The following is a 21,256-nucleotide window of genomic DNA, read 5'->3' as shown; positions in this document are numbered from 1 at the left end:
CTCGGAAAATTACGTCTATGCTCGAGCTCGGGTTTCTCTCGGCCGAACGTCATCACTCAGCAATCGTTCCCCTTTACTCCAACCCCGCCGGATGTGTAGAGTACCCCACCAGAACCATTGCTGTGAGCACCAAATATGGCACAGAGGCAGGGTTTCATAGCACGACCTGACAAGATCTCACTTAGGCACTGCAGCTTGTCAGAACGATAACCGCTCTCCTTATTCAATGCTGGTTTCCTTATAGGAATGCAGAAATGCTACTTTCTCACTCAACAACAGACCCAGCGCCTAACCTCGGCCGCAGAAACAGATCCCTGCCTAACCGCTCCAGACCGCTGGGCCGGGAGGAGTGTACGAAGTGGCGCCCTTCAGGGGGAGTTAGTAAACTTCCCGAAAACTCTAATCCAGGCCTACACTTACAGAGTAGATGTTAACTTTGATGCCAGGATCTGTCGCCTTGTATGCTCCCGGAAAGCTAACCAAAGGACCTGGCGACCCGCTTCCGCCACCCGTAACCGTAATCTGCGCACAGGATATATAGAACTGCGCTCCATTAACGTTGCTCGCCTGATGCAATGCAATATGTTCAATTCTCAGCAAATAGTCGCCGGACGGTGTGTTCTTCGGAATCGTCACGCTGACGGTGCCTTTGTCTATTCGCCTATTAGCCTCTTTATTCTGCTCTGCCCAAGCAAAGCTCGTAAACCAGAGGGTGACATACTCAGACTTCCCCAGCTCAACTGTCCTCCCTGCACACTCGCCTTCTCCGCATAAATCTTAAACCACACATTCCCAGTGCCGTCCCAATCCGCCGCCGTCTTGCCCGCCGGCACCTTGGCCATGTAAAATTGCAGGGGCCCTGGGTGGAAGATATTCGGGCTCGCTTTGAAGCCGACGCTGGAACCAGCAGCAACGCTTGTCGTTTGCGCAGACTTCATGCCCGAGGTGTAGCAGCGGATTTGGTCGGAGCTGACATCGCTGAGGCCGGCGTTGCTCTGATAGTTGACGGTCTGGCGCACATACTGCCAGTCAGAGGACCCTGTTAGAGCGGGGAACGTGTCTGGTGGAGGTTAGAGGGGGTTGGACGGTGTGAGGATCGGAAGGAGTAAGTACAATGTCGGGGCTGGAGGGCTGCTGCATTGACGGCTTCAGCGGCTAGGGCAACGCTGAGAGCTGTGGAGAACTTCATGGTGGCTTGATGGCGTCCAGATCTCTCCTATCCTACAACGGGGAATGGCAGTTCTACGAAAGGAGCAAAAGAGGAACGAGGAGTCGTCTCTAAAGCCATGCCCCATTACCTATATAGATGATGCCGCGGCTCGCGCATTCTTGTTCTCGCTCCTCTCTGCTTTGGTGATGGGTAATCTGAGTATATTACACGGATAACCGGTGGGTGTACGGATTGGGTTGGTGTAGATTAATGGATATTGCATGCCTTGAAATATTCGAGCACGCGGGGCCCCGCGATTCGGCACTCGTGATATCCTGGCTTTCTGGAATATGTTGGGCGGTAGATCGCGGCTTACAAGGAAGTGCCGGTAAGCCGTGATGTTGCGCAAAAATTATGCGCTCTGCCAGTGATACCCGATAGCACATCAGATCTGTAATTCGGTGGTGTTGGCGGAATTTTGAATTAGACGGCAACTACCGGGCGTACAATGCGATACCTGTCAACGGACGAGATAAGTGAAGAAATGTGCGCGTGGGTAGATAAATTAAGTAGATGCGCGATGCCTGTATCGACTTCAGAACAAGAAATAGAACAATCATGCCCAAAGCATTAAAGGCAAACACTTGAGAAGAACAAATCGCTACCTCCAGGATCACCGAGTTACTCTCCAGGCGCTGCATAGTACGGCCTCGCGAGTCGTAGCGTCGGAGAGCGTCCACGCTGGGGATCGCGGATACTTGACCCGCCTCAACCACTTGTTTGACGGCTCTAGGACAGCGTAAACCGATCCAAGCCTCTCTCTCCGCCTCTAGCTCGTCTTCTCTTATTTAACTGAAGATTGAAGCTGGAAGTCCAACTCTGCGAAGACGTTCGTCGCCCGATGCCGACGCTTGGTAGGGCGGTAAGGTCCCAACCAGCCCATTCTCTCTTGAGCCTCGGCACTGCTGGTTGCTTGATGCAGCTTTGCCCTGTCCACCTTATTGCTGCGTCCTGAGACTGGGTCGTCTTCGTTGGACGCGTCCGCGCCCTGTCGCCTTCTCGGTAGGCTTCATCTTGGCGCGTCCGGAGTCTGCTACCGTTGAGAGGTCGAGGCTCGTGTTCTTCGTGCTCTTCGCCATATTGTAGGGCCTCACTTCTTCATTTCCGTCTCAAGAACTTTGATCTCCTTGCTCAACTGCTGCACATCATCCTGGCCCATTATCTGCGCGCTCGCTTCCAGATCTTGTATGACGTTCTCCAAGCCCCGGACTAGGCCTTCTATTTCAGCGCGTTGCGCGCTGACGGTAGAAAGCAGCTCCGTGTTTGTTTGCTGCGTTTCGGTGAGCCGCACGTTCATGTCGGCGGCTTGCTTCTCGAGAAAAGGCATCATATGCGCGAGATATATTTCAGAGGGCGGGAGAGTATGCGGCCTGCGCACCCGATCAGTTAGCATTGACTGCATCGTAGCTATTAGGAGCTGGTGGAGAGTACTCACGCAACAGGGGCCTCCACAGGCCCGCCATTTGCGCTCGACTCCGCGCGCTTTTTCCTCAATCGCGCATCTTCAATACATTGATCCAGCGAGTTGAGCAACTTGACAACATCGCGCCGCTCCATGATGTCCTCGAAGTTTGTCTTCCATGTTCGGTCCAGTTGATCCACAATCTGGCCCCGCAAATTGTCCAGTACTTCTGGGCTGTATTGCGCAGCCGTAGGGAAGCATGATGCGAAGTTGGCAGCAGAGCATTTATCTAGGGTCGCCTTTACAGCCTGATTGAAGACGTTGATGAGACCTTGCGCGCGGGGACCTGGAGTTTCTGCGATAGGCGGCGCGGGCGTAGGAGATGGGGAGCGGGACTCGGGCTTCGTGGCGGCGGGCATGTTGAGCTGGAAATATGTGCGTCTTGCGCGTCAGCAGCAGAGCAGTGTCGTCCCAAAGGTTGTCGTGCGTAGTTCTGCCGCGCATTTGCTGTGTTTACATCCTAGGTCAGAAAACGCGCTAAAGTGGCACGTGATCAGGCGTCGAAACCAAACTCAAGAAAACATTCTCCCCACAAGTCACCGGAGAGTTTGGAGCCAGATCATGACTACAAGATACCCCTCACAAATGAATTCTTTACAATGAAGTAGACAGTTGGGTATGTCCAACGCAACCATATCCCCCGATCCAAGTAAGACATTACAATTAATTTACTATATCCCCTTCGCACACCCACTTACCTACCTAAAACCGCTTCATCTCTGCACCTCATCCCCCTCAAAGATAACCCCATCCGTATCCCTCCTCCTCGGCACCAAAATACTCCTCAAAATACAATCCTTCCCATTATCTGGGCAGACATTATTCCTATTAAGCTGTTTGTCAGCGGGCCCTGTGGGTCCACTACTATACTTCGCCTGCCCAAAAAGCTTCACCTGCCTCTTATCGCTCGTCGGATACTCCTGGTCGCCCCACCTCCCGCCAAAACTCAGCCAATTCACCGGCGTATTCGCATCATACGGCGTAAACTTGTTCGCGCCGGCGTCGTACTTGTAGTAGTAGGCTGCGAGCAGCGGGTCCCAGAGGATGCCCTTCTCGGTGTGATCTTCGAGGACGCCGCCGGGGAGGTTGAAGTTAGGGATCGTGTGGTCGTGGGTGCCCGGGATGGCGTAGTTGGCGTGCGAGCCGTTGGAGGAGTAGGCGATGGGGCGGAAAGAGTCCTGTTTCTGGGTGACAGAGTATTTGAAGGCTTGGCCGTTGGCGTGTTGCGAGTACCAGACAGATTGGGGCTGTCCGTTGGAGAAGCGGATCATGTTGTGCTCCCAGTCGCCGACGTGGTTGCCTTGAGATGTGTTAAATGGGCGGAAGACAGGAGGGAAAGGGGAAGAGCTTACCGAAGTTCAACTGGGGAATCCCGAGGACAGTGCCGCCCCAGTTGTAGGTGTAAAAGTACATGTAGAACGCGTCGACGTTGCCATTTCCCTTGTCATTCACGATGACTGCTGCGGTGATGGCGTTGTTCGTCTTTCCATTCGCATCGGGCTTTACGCCCTTGATCCATTGCGGGTTCTTGGTGACGTCGTCATTCGACGTGAGATACACATCGCTTCCAAGCTGATTCAGGCTGTTGAGGTCAAGGGGATTCGGCGCCGAGACAGCGTTGAAGTTTACGCGCGGCGTGGTATGCGAGATGTGCGTCTGCAGGTCCGAAGGCATGTATGGGTCTGCAGAGTGCAGGTAGACGATTGGTGCTGAAGCATGTCAGTGAGCACGTTGCGTGTTGATAGGTCAGAATCTAGGCTGAGGGATCGTTGTAAGACATGTCATGTGAAACCTATGCATTGCTGCATCGGGGCGAATGTACGAATTGAGTAGGTGCCAGCGGACTTGTGTACTGATCATGCTGGCGGCGCGGGGGCTTGGGAATGAAGGAACCCAGGTGAAGACAACGGAATATCTCTTTCTGAAGACTGGAAAGAAGAGGCAGGGGAACGGATACTCACCGTACTTCAAGACATAGTCCGGGACCCCATCAGGCGCTTGCCTCTCCTCCAATCGAGCTGGAGCCGACCAGACTCTCCAAGCAAGGCATGTGACAGCGAGAACGAGTTCGAACAACATCTTCGAGGCTGGAGCGCAACGAGAGAGCGCGAGAACGTCACCTACTGTTCATGACGAACGGCGGACTTTCAGACCTTATACAAATTCTCTACCCCAGTCGACATCTGGACTGAATGATGCACATGGGTAACCGGCACCCTTGTGTGCGAATCACCCGCTCAGCAGCCGTCCAGGGGCTCCCAGCACACATCTTCTCACGAGCCGCCGACCTTCATTTGCGCTACGCATAACTCCAGTATATTAAGCACCTGCCAGGAGGGGTGCCGACCATGGACTGGACAAACACCCGGCATCGTTGAGCCCGAATAGGGAGGTTGCAAGCGGAAGAGGCGAGGCGTGGCGGGGGTTCCTGGGGCTTGCCGAGACGGGCATGGCGCGTGGCGGTCAGCTGGGCAGGGGTGTGGGACCGATGATTGGGCGGCGGGTTATGAACATGCTACGGATCTCGTTTGGGAGGGAACGCCGCCATTGGCGCAAAGGCTGTGGTGGTGTTTGGTTTGCGGAGGGCTGTCGAGAGTCGAGCATTTGTTATGAGCCCTGGAGAGGTGGTGGCTGACACGTGAGGCTTGGACCGTTTGACAGGACCCTGTGGATTTGGCAGTGGATACTGAGTATTTCGTTTATGATACGAGCACCGTGGTTAGGAGAGCACCCGTGAAAATGATCAAGAAAGCTTCTGACCTTGACATACTCGCTTGCTTCTCCTTTTCATCCTCTCAAATTACCTTCTCAATAGGCCAGCCTAATGACCCTTCGACTAAGTTTTCTTTCCTTCAAGTCTGGCCATATCATCAGATGCCCTCGTGCGAAATAGGAGATGCTTTCAGGGAGACCGAAAACCTCTCAAATCAGTAGCTGCCGCTTCGATCTTCCAGAACGGTCGGACTCCTTCCGGGACTCATTGGATGGATCCCCCCCGGGCAAGACTCTAGCACGCGCAGTCTGGATTGGATCCCCAGCTTTGGTCGCGCCCTGCTGTGCACTCCTCGCCTCGGCCTGCCTAGTAGGGTGAGGACTGATTCCCGCCTCCGCCTCGTCGGTGTTGACTCGCGTATTCGCTACGGAACGCTCAAAGTCTTTTTCTCCAACGTAGACGAACACCGAAGAGAGGATATAGGTGATGAGGCCCATACCGCCCACGGCAAGGTACACGATGGCAATCTGTGCCCAGTCAGCACACTCCCGGATGGTGAAGGCATAGAGCGGGATCGGCATACCTTATGTGACCTCCCCCACCGATTATGTTCAATGAAAGGTGTGCAGATGTACATCGTCAGCGCGGCTATGAAGGTCGCCCATGCATAGCTCATCGTCATGGACGGAAACTGCCAGATAAACAACATAATCCAATGTTCGATACCTGTTGAAAGGTGAGCGGAGTACGATCTGCAACGCCTGCGGATCTATACATACCAGGAGTTTTCTTGTAACGCAGTATTGTCCGCCTCATACGCTTGATTTCGTACTCAGGAAGCATAGAGTTCATTTGCTCCTTGCTGGGCAGATCGTCGAGGATCGACTTCATCTGGATGGAGGTGATGACAGCCCAGATAGCGCAAGCGAGCGAGCTGAACCACAGAGCATCGGCCACCCAAATGGTATTCTGGTCACGAGACCACGGTAGTGTAGAGAGCGTCGCGCCGGTGCAGAACGAGGCCTACGGCTTATGAGCTGGCGTGAAGCAGGAGCGACCCCGCTGATGGTGGAAGCAGTGGAGCAAAGGATAAAGAAGTAAATGCTGTAGTGCGAAGAGCCAATGCACTCACCGCAACTTGGACAGACTGCAGCTCGGCATACTTGTCCACCTTGAAATCCCTCGCCAACGGTATTAGCGCTTTGCGATCTCCGCCCGCGGCTCGAATGGCGCTGATGGGTGCCCAGGTGTACAGTTTGAAAGTGCGCCGGTACGGAGCGGTAATCACGGCGACCAGGGCTTTCAGAATTAGGGTCAGCCAGCTTCTCTGGTGCTGGATGTCTTTGGGCGCGACGGCGACCTGTGTACGTGCTTGATCGGCCATTCCGGGGCACGAGGCGCTTTTGCTGGAGAAGGGTGGCAGAACGAGAAAGAAGAGGACGGAGAAAGACGCGCAGGAATGAGTAGTCGAGTGCGGTGTGCGGGATGTTGCTCAGTGTTGACATTACACTGGCGACTGGGAGGATGCAGCAGGAAAGCGCAACTGGCGGCAGGGGCGCGCGGGTGGCTGCATCGTGGCTTCCTGTTTCCGGCCTTCAGATCAACATGTGGCTCCATGGTGGGAGTGTCGGAGAATTAGCTGGTGATGACTGGGGTCAGGAGTGAGTCAGTTGTATGATGATGCTCGTGACTGGGCGGCGTGGGCCGTTGAAGTAGTACAGTGCGCGTACAGAGCACGGCCTGACCTTGAGCTACCTCCAGGCCTGTGCTTCGACGTCAGGTAGTAATGCCTGAAGAAGCCACCAAGAAAATGAGGGCGGAATGTTTGTGGTGCTGTATTCCGACGGTTATAAAGCCTACTCCGATTTTGCTTGGGTCGGGCCCGGAGTACCATTCCCCTTGCTCCTCAGATCGCGTCAGAGGCAACAACCTCCGCTTACCTTAAGCCGCGGAAAACCACTGGTCTTCGAAATCGCCTCTCTCAGGATGGATGTCCCAGAGTACACCGTCGTGCAGGGCCTACCTACGCCGCAGCAGTACCATGACTTGCGGAAGCTGGCCAACCTCACCCCTCCAAACCGGACAATGATGCTGGAAGCGGTCCCGAAGGCCCTCGCCAACTCCTTTGCCTGCTTTCTCGCCTACGAACGCAAGTATATGTTGGACGATACGACGCCTAGCCCTAACCAAGAACCGGTTGCGATGGGCCGTTTACTCGGAGACGGAGCGCTCTTCCTCCAGCTCTGCGACGTCGCCGTGCATCCCGGCCACCAAGGGAAGGGGATCGGAAAGCGCATCATGCAGGCGCTGGTGGGCTATATCGACGAGAATGCGCCTCACGCGTACGTGAGTCTGGTAGCAGAACCGCTGGGGCAAATGCTGTATCCTCGATTCGGTTTCGAAGACGTGAAGCCGAGCATCGGGATGTTTCGATGCACTCCGATTCAGAGCAATCCGGATTTCAGGAAGCTGCGGGAGGAGAAGGCAGCGGGTATGTTGCGGAGCACAGCGGTGCGGCCTGAGTGAAGGACGCAATATCTGCCCGTAGGGATGTCTTTCTGCGGATGGTGGCTGGTCATGGCGTGAAGGGCCGTTGCGGGCCAGAATTGGATGACAGGGGTGACGCGGGGCGGGCGATCTGTGCGTAACCATACATCACATCACCGCTCGAAGCCGCCGCGAAATCTCACGAGCTCGAGCACAGTATAACTACTCCTTGACACCACTCTCGCTCCATGTGCAATACACTACTGTCATGATAACGATTGAAGAGGGCTCCTGCTCCCGCCCCCCGCCTTGCAGCGAGGCGGAACCGCGCATATCAGTATGTTCAGCCACTACCTCTCACAGGTCTCTCCTACGGATGACGACTCGTGGGCAGCAGCGGCTCACGACCACAGGGAGAACACTTTTCTTCCGTGCCCGACGCTTCCCATTGAAGCAGCCGTCCACCTTCAGCCCGTGCTCTGCGTGCCGTGCTGACCTCCCTCACAGATTGACTATCTTCCCACCGAGCTCCTCCAGCTGATCGTTGGCTTCCTTCCCGCCGCCGACCTCAAATCCGCCGCCCTCGTCTCGAGATGCTTCTACCGCCATGCCAGCGACTTTCTCTGGCAGACCGTGTGTCTGGCTGATACATGGAAACTCCACCTAAACGACGAGACAAGTCAACTTTGGGGTGACCGAGGTCAAGGAGAGCCGGATGAGCACGATGACACCCCAATCATACAGAAACTTTATATTTTGGCGACGTATGGCCCCGAAAGTGCAGTATAGAAAACATAAGCTAACATCGACTTCAGGAACCCAGACATTGCTTCCAAAGTCCAAATCCTCACACATCGGTGCCATCTGCCAACACCGAACATATTCACGGAGCTGCCGCGCATGTACTTCCATGCGGAAACCCTCTCGCAGGACTCCCGCCTGCAGGCGCTACTTGCACTTGCAATACGGAATCTCGTCAATGTACACACGCTGAGGATAATCTATGGGCACTGGAACCTTACGCGCGCGCTCCTCGGAGGCTTCTTGGATCCCGCTCGACCCTGCCGTATACCGCTCCGAAAATTATGGCTGGAGAGCTGTTCTATGCTAGGAATAGGCATGGGCTTGCTCTCCGCGCAATATGCTACCGGTTTGGAGTCTATACGCATTCGTCGCCTGCGGGCCGAGTCACTAAGTCACATCGAAAGAAGCCAGATGCACTTTCTGGAGTACAGGCTGTCTCGCGGTGGACACCCGTGGCAGCTGCATAACGCCGCGGGCGGCTGGCTCTGGTCGACAGTCGAATTCTCCAAGGAGAATTTCCCGGACCGTTGGCCCCAGATTAGACCTGAGCAGCTCAAGGCGAAGGCTGACGAGTTTGATGCACACATATGGGAAGACCTCGCAGACGTTCAGCAATTCGTAGATGCGAATAAGATTGGCGGCGTCATCCCACAGTTCTCACCGGGCGACCCACTGATGTGGTTGCTAGCGAAGTCCTCGTCGACGCTGACCAGTCTCAACCTCGACTGGATACTCTGGCGCCAGGGAGAGAAAGACGATGATTTTTATGCATTCAACATCATGCAGGAATTAGCGCAGCTGAGATTCCCAAACCTGCGTGCATTCCAGATGCGCAATGCAGTCGTACCTCAAACCAAGCTACCGGACGACGTGTTTCTACTTGAAGACACATTCCTGGATTTCCTGGAAGCTCATACTAAGATACAATGCCTTTCGTGGCCGCTCGATAGGTTCTATTCGCATACAAAGCCATCCCCGGAATTGCAGAGTCGAACACGGCGACTGGTCGCTCATCTCGGCAATGTTCTAGTTGATCTTAGGCTTGATAGCTACTATTCTGGCAACGGCGAGACCTTCACGGACGAAAGCCGAGAAATCCACGAGCAGCAAGAGCGGGTCCGTCGGCGTCGGTTCATCAGCGAATTCGCGCCTTGGATGAGCAAAGTGGAACAAGTGAAACTTGAAGGTGGAATACCCAGGGACGAGAAGAAGGAAATCTTACGTGCACTGCACTCTGCGCCCTTGAAGAAAATTGTTTTGATAGGCGTCACCTTCCCCATTGGAAATACCTGGGGACCGCGCGGCGACGAGCTGAAGGCGCTGGATCCAGGTCAGGGATCCGACGCTACATACAACCTTGAGGAGGAGGACCTCGATGCGATTCTTCATTCGTACAAGCACACCACACCGCTGCCCTCCAACTTCAAGTTCGAAGCATACTACGGATGGCGGGCAGAAGCACCATTCCTACAGACGATTGCGCTTCACCATGCTTCGACGGTGGAGGAGCTCAAGCTATGTGGTTACAATGGAAGCCCAGTGCTCTCCTTTGCAACTCCGATAACAAACCCTCTCCTCTATCCTCTTCGGCATTTCGACAATCTGCGCCAGTTGGTCATTTCTCTCTGGCTGCTGACGTACTTTGAAGAAAGTTACCGCGATCTCGAGATCATTCAATCTTGGATGGACACACGCTCACCCTCTTCCACTGCCCTTGTCGTCGTCACGCCGCCAGCTTCGCCAAGTCCGACCCCAACCGCCGTTGACCCTACGACCATGCCCGACTTCGCGAACCCGGCTGCGCGCCCCCAAGAGTTCAATCGCTGGGCGGTGGCCCTCAAAACTCGCTTTACACCGAGCGCCCTTGCCTATCGCGTGGCGCAGGATATTGGCCCACATTTGAGCCCTATAGCGAAAGATCGACACGGTGGCGTCAGGGTCAGAGCAAGCTTCTGCTTGGGCGCCAGAGAAGGCAGAAGGACTGCGAACGACATTTTCGATTTGGACATAAGGATTGGAAGGAATGACCAGGTGCTTGAGTTTGTTGGCCCGAGGGAAGAAGGCGAGAAGGGGAGGTTCTGGCAGAAGCTTGAAGGAAGGAGGTGGTTCTAGGCTTAGCGTTGGTTATATTTTTGCATACTCCTGCTTTCGGTGTTTGGGATGAGAGGGATTCGGATATACCCTCTTTCTGACGGATCGGGGAGGAAATTTCTATTGCTTTTGTATGCTTTTTAGGGAGGCCGATGGCGGTTCGGGCTGCCTACGTCTGGTCAGCCGTTTTGAATGCATAGGTCGGATTGGGTAATGCGTATGCCTGCTTTGCCCTGGCTACTATTTCTAGAGTACGAAGGATTAATCAGGAACAGGGTTAGGTACCGAAAGAATTAATGCACTGTTCTAATGTCTGCGGGGAAGCAATATCACCCTCTATGTAACGAGTTGGGATTAAAAACCTCGCAGCTTCTAGACTTCTACGCTACAACTTGCTAGAGTATCTGGACAAGTCCTGAACTTGCGAGCTGTTTCGACAGTTCGATACGCTAATTATTACTCACTCCCCTAGTACTCCTGTCATCCATGGCTGGAACCAGGACCGAGTCAATAGCTTTTGGACCAGACGACGCTGGCAATTAGTAGGGGATGCATGAAAAGCAGCGCAGATACGCAGATGAGGAGCAACGCAAGAAAGGAAAGACAAAGCACGCACACCTCCAACCATCCTGGCCAAACATCGCTTCCGTTCCCGTTCGAGAACGTAGAAAAGACAGAAAACATAAATCCGGAAAGAAAAGACCGCCAGACGAGTCGCCGGCGGTGCCCCCAAACGAGGACGTACGGCAACGTACACGAGCTCTCCAAAGACATCCTCTCGGCGCATATCCTCCACCTTGCGCCCATCCCCTTCTCTTCACCATCCAAACGGTCCCCTCTTCTCAACCACAGCTCGCGTCGGCCTAGCACCCTGGACCCGCCGCAGCGCCTCCCACTCCCGCACGCGGCCCTTCGCAGCAACATCCTCCATCATCTCGCCAAACCTGCGCTGCTGCTCCGCAACAGGCATCGGAACACGCCGCTTCATATCAAACAAATCATCCGCGCGCGGAGCGCGCGGCATGCGAATCCCGGGGAACTGCACGTCGAAGCCCCACGGCTCGCTCTGGAACAGGTCCAGCGCGCGCGGCACCAGCCCCGCATTCACGACGCCGGAGTTGAACGCATAGGTCCGGAACTTGCGCCCGTTGCCGCCGCGCACGGTGTACACGTCGTGGAAGCTGAGGCGCGAGGTGGTCGCGGGGTCGATGTCGAAGTGGAAGCCCTGGGCGTTGGCGGTGGGCAGGAACACGATGCGCGAGGAGCGGTAGGGCGTTTCGGCGCAGACGCTGGAGGGGTTGATGTTGTGGCGTGTGTTGTGCAGGTAGTTTGCTACGGCGTCCCAGCTGCGGCGGTACCAGTTGACGTCGCTGATCAGCGCGAGCAGGCTGCTGCGGTAGCGGAGGCATGTCTGGGCTAGTGTGACGCAGGTGCTGGCTTCGAGAGTGGCGAGTTGGGATTGTAGGGAGGAGATGGTGTCGTAGAGGGAGACGATTTCGTGGAGGGAGAGGTTGGCGGCGCGGTGATGTAGGGCGTACGTTTCGCCTTGGGTGGTTGCCTGGATGTTGCGCAGGGCGCGGTGGCGTAGGTAGCGTGCTGGGTAGAGTTTTTGCGCTGTGAAGAGGGCTGTGGATTTGAGGAAGCGTGACGTTGGGAGGATCAGGCCGGCCCAAACCCAGCTCAGCAGGGTCGATATGGCGGCGTAAGTCGCGCCCAGGCACCAGAAAACGAACCTAATCGCGGCGGAAATCCCATCCAGCGCGCGCTCCGTCAGATTCGGAAGCGCATTTGACATCTGTCCCGCGCGCCGAAGCAGCACTCGCCCCGTTTCTTCAATCCCCGGTCCGACCTCCAGCCAGACCGCCCACAGGACCCCATACCCCTGATAAAAGTGCCTACGCCACCACTTGGTGGCCCACCTACACGCCATCACCAACAGCGTCGGGTTCTCCGCCTCGTACAGCGCAAGGCGCGTGACCAGCGCGTTCATGGGGTCGATGGGCATGGCTTGGTAGGCGAGATAGTGCAGGGCGAAGATAATCAGCGTCCAGACGAGCATGCAGTTCATGTGCGCGGCGCGCAGCAGGAAGTTCGTGAGGTCGAGGAGGTAGAAGCGGTTTGCGATGCGGGAGACGAAGACCGCGAAGGAGGACAGCGAGGCGAGGATGGAAAGCGTGAGGAAAATCTGCCACGGCGTGATGGCCAGGGGCTCAGAGGCCCACTGTCCGATGGCGGAGAGGAGGGAAGTGCCGGAGGTCGACTGCGGGACGGAAGCCGTAGAGTTGAAGACGCCGGGCGGAGGCCTGGCGGCAGGCGCGCAGGAGACGACCGGGGACAAGTGGGCGGCGGGAGTAGGCGTCGTAGGCGCAAAACCGACCGTCACCGTGGTAGTCGCCGCTAGGTACCGCGTGACGGTGGTCGTGACTTCGGGTTGGTCTACGAGGGAGGCGCTGAGCGCGCCGACGAAAAGTTCGTTGAACCTCATTGTGAGGTGTGTGCTGCTTGGATGTGTGTGGGTTGTAGGTGTGCAGCGTGTTGTGGTGTTGAGAGAACGGAAGGCGGGCGGTTGGTGTTGACGATTTTAAGCTTGCGGTGCGCAGCTTGGGCGTTGCTGTAGAGACTTCCCATCGTCGGTTGCTACGGAGTGATCGATGTTGTGGTGTAGTGAAAGGATACTTGAAGGGTACTCCAAAGATGAAAACAAGCATCAAGGGGCCTGCCGATGGTAGTCACCAAGACCATATCTTCACCCATCAAGCCAGAGGATCCACCCGGCTTCATTCAGACAATGTAGCATTCCTGCATCTGCATCTATGCCGTGAGCCAATTCCTGGCAGCGCTATATACAAGGATATCCTTTTCCACCACCGTCGTCATTGCCGTCCAAGAAAGGGGTATATTAAGCCCAACACACAAGAAATTAGATCCAATCCATAGATCGCGCTTCCGTCCTCAAGACGTGCATCAATAGCAGAGAAAAATCCGGGTTGAAGATAATCGCAGCCGAGACGATGTGGAAACGCCGATGCTGGAATACACAGAGCAAGGCTAAGCTCGCTCTCCCCAAGACACGCCGCCATATGGTACATGGTATGACAAAGAAAAGATTTTGGCGAAGAGAATCTCATGTGAGAATGCACGAAAGGGGTATTTGTGTATGGAAAGAAACGAAGATGATGGAAGTCGTAACGACATTACGACGAAGACGTCGCGTTCGAGGACGCTTGGATGGTAGTCCCGTTTTCGAACTTGATGGAGAGCTGAACGAGATCGATTGTGAATGTTCCCACGTCGACTGTGTTTCCCTCGGCGTTTCCAGCCCGATCCTCGGAAAGAAAGTTCTGGATGGATTCCTGCGCACTGGCCGCGGTGTCTAGCTTGCCAGTTTCTTGCAATGCTAGGAGGACTCCGACGCGTGCGAAATCAATGGCAGTTGCATTGCTCGAAATAGGCTCGTCTGGTGTGGGAGTTGCGCTGGGCTCAGATGTTGCTGTTGCTGTTGCTGTTGCAGCTGCGTTCGCGTTCGCGTTGGCAACTCCTGGTCCGCCAATTGCTTGCCTTTGATCCAGCCCGCGCGGCGCTCGCTCTGGATGCGGCGCGTCGAGTATTGGGAGGGACCGTGAGGGTGTGACTGAAGTTTCAACAAGAATATAATCCTGCGCAACCGAGCGAGACGCGAGACCGTTGAAAGTGATGAGCGCATTCTCCGCCGTGCAGCTCAAGGAGAGGCTAGAGAAGAGCGACAAGAGAACAGTCGAGTTCAGAGGAATGCTAAACTGATTCTGAGCACTCTCGATTAGCCTTGGGATTCCGGAGCCGACGGTAGCGTTGTTGGCTGGGCCGATGCTCGTAGTAGTACATCCCGAGTCTCCCTCAGTGGCACAGGTCCTCCCGGTGAATCCATTGATGCATACACAATTGCACGACCGGTCGGCGTTCAAGATGGCGACACCACCGTTCTGGCACGTGATGATACCGCTGCACTGATCGTTTTGACCACCTGACGTGGGCGCGGGCGCAGCAGGATTGTTGCTGGTACTTGTTCCAGTCGCGGAGGTGTCCTGCGCAGCGGTATTTTGCCCATTGTTCTTCATCCTAGGGAGAACAATGAGGACGATAGGGATGATGACTGCAGCAGCGATGAGGAACAAGAGCACAATCAGGAGCGTGACGAATGTCCACATGGGCATGCCACAGCATCGGCGGCGGCGTTTGTTGTTAGGCTTTCGATCGCTCATCGCAGAATCCGCTCCACCATAGCCGCCGTTACCAGCAGAGGGCCATTGAGAGGTCCGCTTCGGATTGGGAGTGGTCGCTCCGAGGGGTGTAGCTTCGCCTGGAGGAGGGAACGCGGCGAGCATATCTGACAAGGAACCAGATCTGCGAGAGCCCTTCTCTGGCGCACCTGACTCCCAAAAGTCGAGCCCTAATCTGCTAGCAGTCTTTCCGCGATCGAGATTTGCGGCCAGCCTGGTTGCTCGCCTGATCAGCTCCGGTAAGCTGGTCAAGCTGCCACGCGCTTCCGCTTCGCGTACTGCGTCGACGTCAATGCGCGGCGGCCGACGCTTCCCAACGCGTTCTGCTAACGTTGTCTGACGCGTTTCCTGCTGCAGCGGATGTACCGGCGATCTAGATCCGTCCTTTTCCGGGTCCAACGCCGTCTGTGATTCTGAGTCCCCATATCGTGAGTCGGCGTCCCTGGTCGAGTTCAAGGAATTTTCGGAAGAAGAAGCATCAAGAAGCCCAGTGCCGCTGTTGAGAGATCCGCTTGATGGGGCTAGCATTCCGCGTGCTCCAATTCCGTCTCTTGCTGCCAATACTGCACTTCCTATGCCCGCCGCCCCTACCGCTGCTCCTGCGCCACCAGGCGTTGGTTTTCGCTTCACCGAAGCTCCCTTCCTCTCCCCAAGGCTGTCCACAGATTTGATCGTCATGAGAGACGGTTTTGTCCTCCTGCCTAGACTAGCTTGGCGAACGAGCGCTGGTGTAACAAGACCACTCTTATCGTCGTGATCGCTCGCCCTCGAATCCCGGCCATAGTCGCTTGTTACTGTCTCCTCATCGTCAGAGCGCGCATACTTGTCCTCTGGATAGAAATCATCGTTCGTGGGTATGACATTGCTTGATGCAAAGGAACCATGTTGCGACCGTATGATATCTGAACGCGTATCTGACTCTTCAGCAATCGGCGACACGTAAGATATTTGGGTGTAATACGACGAGGGTCCTCTACGGGAAGAAGGAGGCGGGCCTAGGCTGGGGTTTCGTCGGGGAAGTGGTTGTATTGTTGGCATTGGGGGTTGAGGTACTGGAAAATCTGGTATAGATCCTAATGATGAAGCTTCGGATGCGGCGGAGGAAGTAGTTAGGGGTCTGGATTGGGCAGATGTTGGTGAGAAGACCTCATCGCTTTGGTATGATTCGCGATAACCTGGAGACATGGGTTGTTGTATGGGTAATTCGTCGGACGTTGGTCGCGGAGGTCTCTGAGGTGGAGGCCCTCGGTTGGGCGACTTCGGATACGGGCCGGGACGTGAGTCTATTACATCGTCTGCGTTGTTGGGAAGAGGCCATTGTGGTGTGGGGGATATTGTGTTTCCGTTTCCTCTGCTATCCGGGGGTGTCAGGTCGCGTTGCGGCTGCGGACGGTTCTGGGTCGAAAACTGGGAGACGAGCTGATTCGGCCTCTGTGGCAGTCCTATTATCTTCGATCGGTCTGGTAGCTGTCTTTCATATTGCGACGCCTGTAATCTCTCGCGCGCTGCCCGTACGGAGCCTCCTTTCCTCCCCTCTCCATCATCATCTTCGCTTGGCCCGCCATACCGCCGGGCGGCCAGTCTGGGATCGTAGCTCATGAAGAGTCGGTAGGAATGATGGCGACCGGGCGTGTCTATAGACCGACACTGGTCTGGTGAAGGGTCGAGGCTTCAGAGATGGAGGGATGGCGAAAGGTGGTGACAGCTCCCCAAGGATCACGCCTGTCCGTTGACTCTGTCTCAGATAGCGCGGCGAGCTGCAAAAGCTAGGGCGTTGCATCCGCAAGCGGGCAATCGCAGAGCCTGGGAGCCAATGCGGAAGTCGGTGGCACGGAATGGCGAACGAGGGTTCCTCCCAGGGGCAATTACAAATTGCGGATTGGCGGTGCTCTCAGCTATCTGTCTGCGATAATAAAGAGAAGGCTAACGGAGGGGCAAGCGTCAGAGATGGGCCGGAGTGGCATAGAGCATCGGTACGAAGGGGTACCGATGTCGATGATTCCTTGCTCGAGGCGGGAGCACGACGCTGCAGGTACAAAACCAGCAGCCTGACGAAACAGACCGAGCGTTCGCGTTCGCTATTAGGAATTATAGGACCTATCCCTTCTCACAGTTAGATGCGAACCTAGCATGATGCTGAGAAAGCGAACGGACGGTAAGGCATTCCCCAAGCGAGAGGGACAAGACAATGCGAAGGCGCAAAACAGGTCCAATACGGCCAGAAGCGGACATGGAAAACAATAACGAGAAGACTAAGACGGCGTGGAGGGAATAGCGTGGGATGCGAGGAGGGATATCTTCTGACGTTGTCTGTTGCAGGGCTGGGGGGTAGATTTCCAATTGTGGGGTTTCAGAAGGGAACGGTGTACAGTGTACGTACTCTATCAGAGCATTTCCGCGACTGAAGGTCAAACGGACGTCGTCGGAGGCACTGGTTCTGGCTTGCGAAGGCGGTATTTGGCGGCGCACAGTGAATTGCGGTCGGGGGGTTGAGGGGTGGGCTCAGGCGAGGCGTGAGTTAAGAATTGGTGGTAAGATATATTTAACTCGCAGCGCGGGAGGCTGGCGAGGTGGCGCAAAGTAACGATAAAAGAGCGAAAAGAAGGGCAAAAGGCCAGCAGATGGACTGGGAAGGAAAGAGCGTCAAGCTCGCGAGCAGACACGGCCAGCACCAGCACGGAGAGGTGGTGAAGATGGAGGAGGAGAGGCAGCACGGGTGCGGAGACAGTGTCTCGACACCAACAGAGACTTTCGGGGCTGGCCCGAGCTGACTGTTGCGCATGGCAGGCCTGGCGGGAGGGGAGGTCTGGGATCAGGCTGGGCGCACGGACTGCTGGGACGGCAGAGGGAGGATGGGAAGAGGATGGGAAGCGAGCGGCGGAGGGTGCGCCATCCCAAGCTGCCACAGGTAGACGAGTCAGGGGTCGTGGGCGCGCCGCCTCATTGGACGCGCGCTGGTGCGACACTAGCGGGCTGCGCACAAACTCCCGCGCCAGCACGAGGAGAAAAGGCGAGAGGAGCGCGAGAAAAGGCTCCGAGTGCACGACGGCCCCGCCGGCACAGCTACTGTCCACAGTCCTCTCGTCGGCCAGGCTCAGCTCGTGTGCGCCCGTGAGCACTGCTGCCTTGTCGCGCCGCCAGTGAGCTCCACCAGAGATGCGCCGTCCCATGGCGGTCAGCACCGTGAAGCAGCGACGCACGCGTGGTGGAGCATGAATCTCGTTCCCGAGATTGAGCGCTGGCCCCCTGTTTGAGCCCTGCTCCCCTGGCCCTCACCACCACGCCGGGCAGGGCACTCCAAACCCGCCGCGTTGCGCTCGCATGCCGCGCTTCTCGTCGGCGAGCTCGCCGTGCGATATCTAGCCCCCCATCACCTCGACTGCACAGCATGCATGAACGGCCGCAGGAGGCAGCTGTGCATCTGAACGCGGCGACCGGCTGCCCGAGGCTCGGTCAGCGCAAATGAACTAAGGATCCCGCGCTATATTAGGGCACGTACCAGAATTGCAGACGGCGTCGTGAACCGGTGCCGTTGCGCAAACCGAGCGACGGGATGCGCCCCTCTCCTCTCATCAATCTCAATCTTGCAACCGCGAACCGCTCTCACCAATTTCCGCCGGTAATCCAGCTCTATTCCCGACGCCCTGCCACCAGCCGGATCGGCGGGCTGCTATAAAGAGAGATTGCGCGGGATACGGAAGGATCGATCGAAGGTGGCGGGCGGTTCTGATGGAAGGAACGGTCCACGTCAATTCGAAGCTTCTCAAGTCTCTGCCCCGTCTTTCATCTCTCATGTCGTCAGCCAAGTCGAACTCATTTACCTACGCGCTCTCTTGTGCTTTGACCAACCCTGAATCCCTCACGTGCACCGTCCTTCACTCCTCCAGGGCTGGGCAGGAACATGTTTCTGGCAGTACGCCTGCGCGACTACCCGCGCCTACCTGCGCCTACTATAGTGCCTGCTCGTTGCACCTCTTCCAAGAAGCATGGGCGAGCGCAACGGGTAGTCGAAAGCAGCGGATCCATGCACTTGCAGTGTTTGCATTACTGTCGGAGAGGCAGGTAGGCACCATGCCACCCACTTCCACTGCTCAACCTTTTCGTTGCGTCACCTCCTTTTCGTTTCGAGCCTAACCCACTCCCTCTCCCGCGACTAACGTCCAAGACGCACTGTTACAGTCACATTGACCAGATCGTATGGCTCGTCTGCAAGTAAGTGCTGGACGAGCGGCAGGCACATTGAGACGCCCCCAGCGCGATGCTCAATCTGCATATAGGAAACACCCGTAACTCGCGACGATCACACTTCGCAGCATCGGATGTTTGTCGCTGTGCCCTTGAGGGATCTACAGCCTCATCATTCCGACGGTATGTCGTTGCTTTATGGTTGTTCATCGAAACATGCTGAACAAACGACACAGACCACCATCGCCTTCAGCCAGATGAATTCAGCCGCATTGAGCAAACGGCCAACATCCAGGTGCCCATCACTCCAAACAACAGATTACCCTCGTTTCGCCGGAACCAGCACACCGGGCGCAGCACTCATCGTTCTCCGGATGGTGGTGTTACCTTGACACAACACGACGTACCCGCAACTCCTACACCCTCCTTATGTGCAAGCGCCAACATTGGTCGACGTCGGTTCCACCATGGCTCGTTGCTGAGCTCACCTGCAAGACCTGGTCATGCGAGCCGGATGAAGCAAATCTTCGAAGAAGCCGGCCTCGAGAGCAAGCCATCGCAGCATGGAGTCGCTCTATACCCACAGCTCCCAAATATTTCCAGGGCAACTTCACCACCCCCTCGGGACCAGAAACGCCAGCATGTTCCTCAAAGTACACCCGCTTATGGTCCAGGATCACTATTACCGTCCAAGGAGCTGCTTTCAGCCGCACCAGAGATCGCACACTCCCACGAGTCCCCCACGTCTTCATCTAAGCGCTCTTCAGGGTCTTGGTCAGGCGACTCCGGCTATCTAGTAGTAGGACGGCAAGGCGCTTCCCCTAAAAGAACTGTCTCCATAGAGGACCAAATCCGCGACTGGTTATCAACAGTATCTCAGGCAGAAGTCGCAGGCGTTAACGAAGGATATTCCGATGCTCTCCGACAAGAAACTGTCGAGCCCACCCAATCCGTTGACAAGACCTATGAGCTTGGTAACACCAGACCGCTCTCGTCCAATCGGGTAGAGAATCCAAAGCATCCACAGAGTCGCCATGGACTGCTTCATGACCCTTTTATGCCCGACGACAGCAGCGATTGCAGCGGCAGCAAATTTTCCACCGATGGATCCAACTACGTCACGGCCGGATCATATCGTCCACCTCCATCGGCCCGGTCCCAGAGGCACATCTCCGATGTGTGCAAGCGCCTCATTCTCGATCAACCTCCACCCGCAATGAATCAATGTACGATGAAGGACCAGAGCCCAGGCCTCGCACCAGTGACGCCACTCGCTCTCGGTCGGACCGTGTCCATCAATTCCCCAAACACATTGCACGATGCAGATGACGGCGGGATCGAATTGAGCCCCCTCAGCCCGAATGTGTGCATCGAGCGCGGACCGTCGCGCTATCATTCAGACTACACATCCCCAAGGAAGCTTGCTCTGGAGCCGCCGGACTGCACGCCGACGAAGTATAAGAGCGAGCAGATGAAGGCGAATGTCGTCAACGATGAGAACATGCCACAAAGCGCAAAGACGTTGCGTATTCTCGGCAGCGCCCGCAGAGGAGCAAGATTTTGGCCTCCACCGGGTGCTACAGGAAGTCTAATAGGACGATGAGTTTACTTGAGGAGGGCTTTTGTGCTGTTGCATACTCGGAAAAGACATGAGATGCGTCTGTCGGGGCTGGAATGGATAGTGCATGCTGAAGGATAGCGCCAGCGCGGGAAGTAAGTGAGAGGCCATACCAGTGTTTGATAAGTTGTGGTAGAACTCGAATCGTTGGAGGTCGGCAAACTCACGAGGCCCCACCCCGGCGTAAGTAGCCGCGCAAGGCATCGACCCATTTTCCAAAACCGTAGGATCTTGGTACATGAACAGCTGAAAGCTTTCCCCAATAAAATCCCTCAATCCAGCCTGGTGTCAACTCGCTTCCCCAACCCAGAACACACGACATCTCATCCCCTTGCACTCGAACACACAAGAAATCCCCCGTCTTGCCAGGTCCCAAACTTCCCCGCACCCTTCATGCCTTCATCAGCAACCACTTTCCTCACGCGGCTCA

At 55.9% G+C, this 21,256-nt stretch overlaps 9 protein-coding genes across 9 annotated transcripts; 3 read left to right on the top strand and 6 right to left on the bottom strand.

The window, feature by feature from the left end:
- Window positions 1–318: 318 nt before the first annotated feature.
- Window positions 319–1,192, bottom strand: BU26DRAFT_417293 (lytic polysaccharide monooxygenase; the record flags this gene model as incomplete). The annotated part of the gene is made up of 4 exons (XM_033823193.1): window positions 319–366; window positions 421–653; window positions 722–1,039; window positions 1,114–1,192. Coding segments are annotated over 4 exons (678 nt in total), but the record flags the coding sequence as incomplete, so codon positions are not given.
- A 1,108-nt stretch (window positions 1,193–2,300) lies between these two features.
- On the bottom strand, window positions 2,301–3,031 carry BU26DRAFT_417415 (Nnf1-domain-containing protein; the record flags this gene model as incomplete). The annotated part of the gene is made up of 2 exons (XM_033823200.1): window positions 2,301–2,580; window positions 2,646–3,031. 2 exons carry the CDS (start codon window positions 3,029–3,031, stop codon window positions 2,301–2,303), a joined length of 666 nt encoding a protein of 221 aa, XP_033689897.1.
- A 354-nt stretch (window positions 3,032–3,385) lies between these two features.
- Window positions 3,386–4,751, bottom strand: BU26DRAFT_417394 (uncharacterized protein; the record flags this gene model as incomplete). Its single annotated transcript, XM_033823197.1, has 3 exons — window positions 3,386–3,972; window positions 4,025–4,381; window positions 4,634–4,751. 3 exons carry the CDS (start codon window positions 4,749–4,751, stop codon window positions 3,386–3,388), a joined length of 1,062 nt encoding a protein of 353 aa, XP_033689896.1.
- A 421-nt stretch (window positions 4,752–5,172) lies between these two features.
- Window positions 5,173–6,987, bottom strand: BU26DRAFT_147331 (uncharacterized protein). The gene is made up of 4 exons (XM_033819920.1): window positions 6,518–6,987; window positions 6,165–6,408; window positions 5,969–6,111; window positions 5,173–5,912 (listed from the first exon to the last, which is right to left on the bottom strand). The coding sequence occupies exons 1-4, from the start codon at window positions 6,767–6,769 to the stop codon at window positions 5,595–5,597; spliced, it is 957 nt and encodes a 318-aa protein (XP_033689895.1). The 5' UTR covers window positions 6,770–6,987; the 3' UTR covers window positions 5,173–5,594.
- A 289-nt stretch (window positions 6,988–7,276) lies between these two features.
- On the top strand, window positions 7,277–8,120 carry BU26DRAFT_447956 (acetyltransferase, GNAT family). Its single transcript, XM_033824668.1, has one exon. The coding sequence runs from the start codon at window positions 7,372–7,374 to the stop codon at window positions 7,909–7,911; it is 540 nt and encodes a 179-aa protein (XP_033689894.1). The 5' UTR covers window positions 7,277–7,371; the 3' UTR covers window positions 7,912–8,120.
- On the top strand, window positions 8,074–11,087 carry BU26DRAFT_514716 (uncharacterized protein). The gene is made up of 3 exons (XM_033827902.1): window positions 8,074–8,209; window positions 8,380–8,636; window positions 8,688–11,087. The coding sequence occupies exons 1-3, from the start codon at window positions 8,141–8,143 to the stop codon at window positions 10,786–10,788; spliced, it is 2,427 nt and encodes an 808-aa protein (XP_033689893.1). The 5' UTR covers window positions 8,074–8,140; the 3' UTR covers window positions 10,789–11,087.
- Window positions 11,088–11,097: 10 nt separating this feature from the next.
- On the bottom strand, window positions 11,098–13,534 carry BU26DRAFT_514715 (uncharacterized protein). Its single transcript, XM_033827901.1, has one exon. The coding sequence runs from the start codon at window positions 13,250–13,252 to the stop codon at window positions 11,585–11,587; it is 1,668 nt and encodes a 555-aa protein (XP_033689892.1). The 5' UTR covers window positions 13,253–13,534; the 3' UTR covers window positions 11,098–11,584.
- A 298-nt stretch (window positions 13,535–13,832) lies between these two features.
- On the bottom strand, window positions 13,833–16,888 carry BU26DRAFT_147291 (uncharacterized protein). The gene has a single exon (XM_033819919.1). It carries the CDS (start codon window positions 16,620–16,622, stop codon window positions 13,962–13,964), a length of 2,661 nt encoding a protein of 886 aa, XP_033689891.1. The 5' UTR covers window positions 16,623–16,888; the 3' UTR covers window positions 13,833–13,961.
- Window positions 16,889–19,250: 2,362 nt separating this feature from the next.
- On the top strand, window positions 19,251–21,103 carry BU26DRAFT_147248 (uncharacterized protein). The gene is made up of 2 exons (XM_033819918.1): window positions 19,251–19,391; window positions 19,445–21,103. The coding sequence occupies exons 1-2, from the start codon at window positions 19,343–19,345 to the stop codon at window positions 20,809–20,811; spliced, it is 1,416 nt and encodes a 471-aa protein (XP_033689890.1). The 5' UTR covers window positions 19,251–19,342; the 3' UTR covers window positions 20,812–21,103.
- The last annotated feature ends 153 nt before the right edge of the window (window positions 21,104–21,256 follow it).

Source organism: Trematosphaeria pertusa (genome assembly GCF_010094035.1).
Source record: "Trematosphaeria pertusa strain CBS 122368 unplaced genomic scaffold BU26scaffold_2, whole genome shotgun sequence".
Taxonomy (NCBI): Eukaryota; Fungi; Ascomycota; class Dothideomycetes; order Pleosporales; family Trematosphaeriaceae; genus Trematosphaeria; species Trematosphaeria pertusa.
Note: the sequence above shows the minus strand (reverse complement) of the source record. Positions and strands in the feature narration are given on the sequence as shown.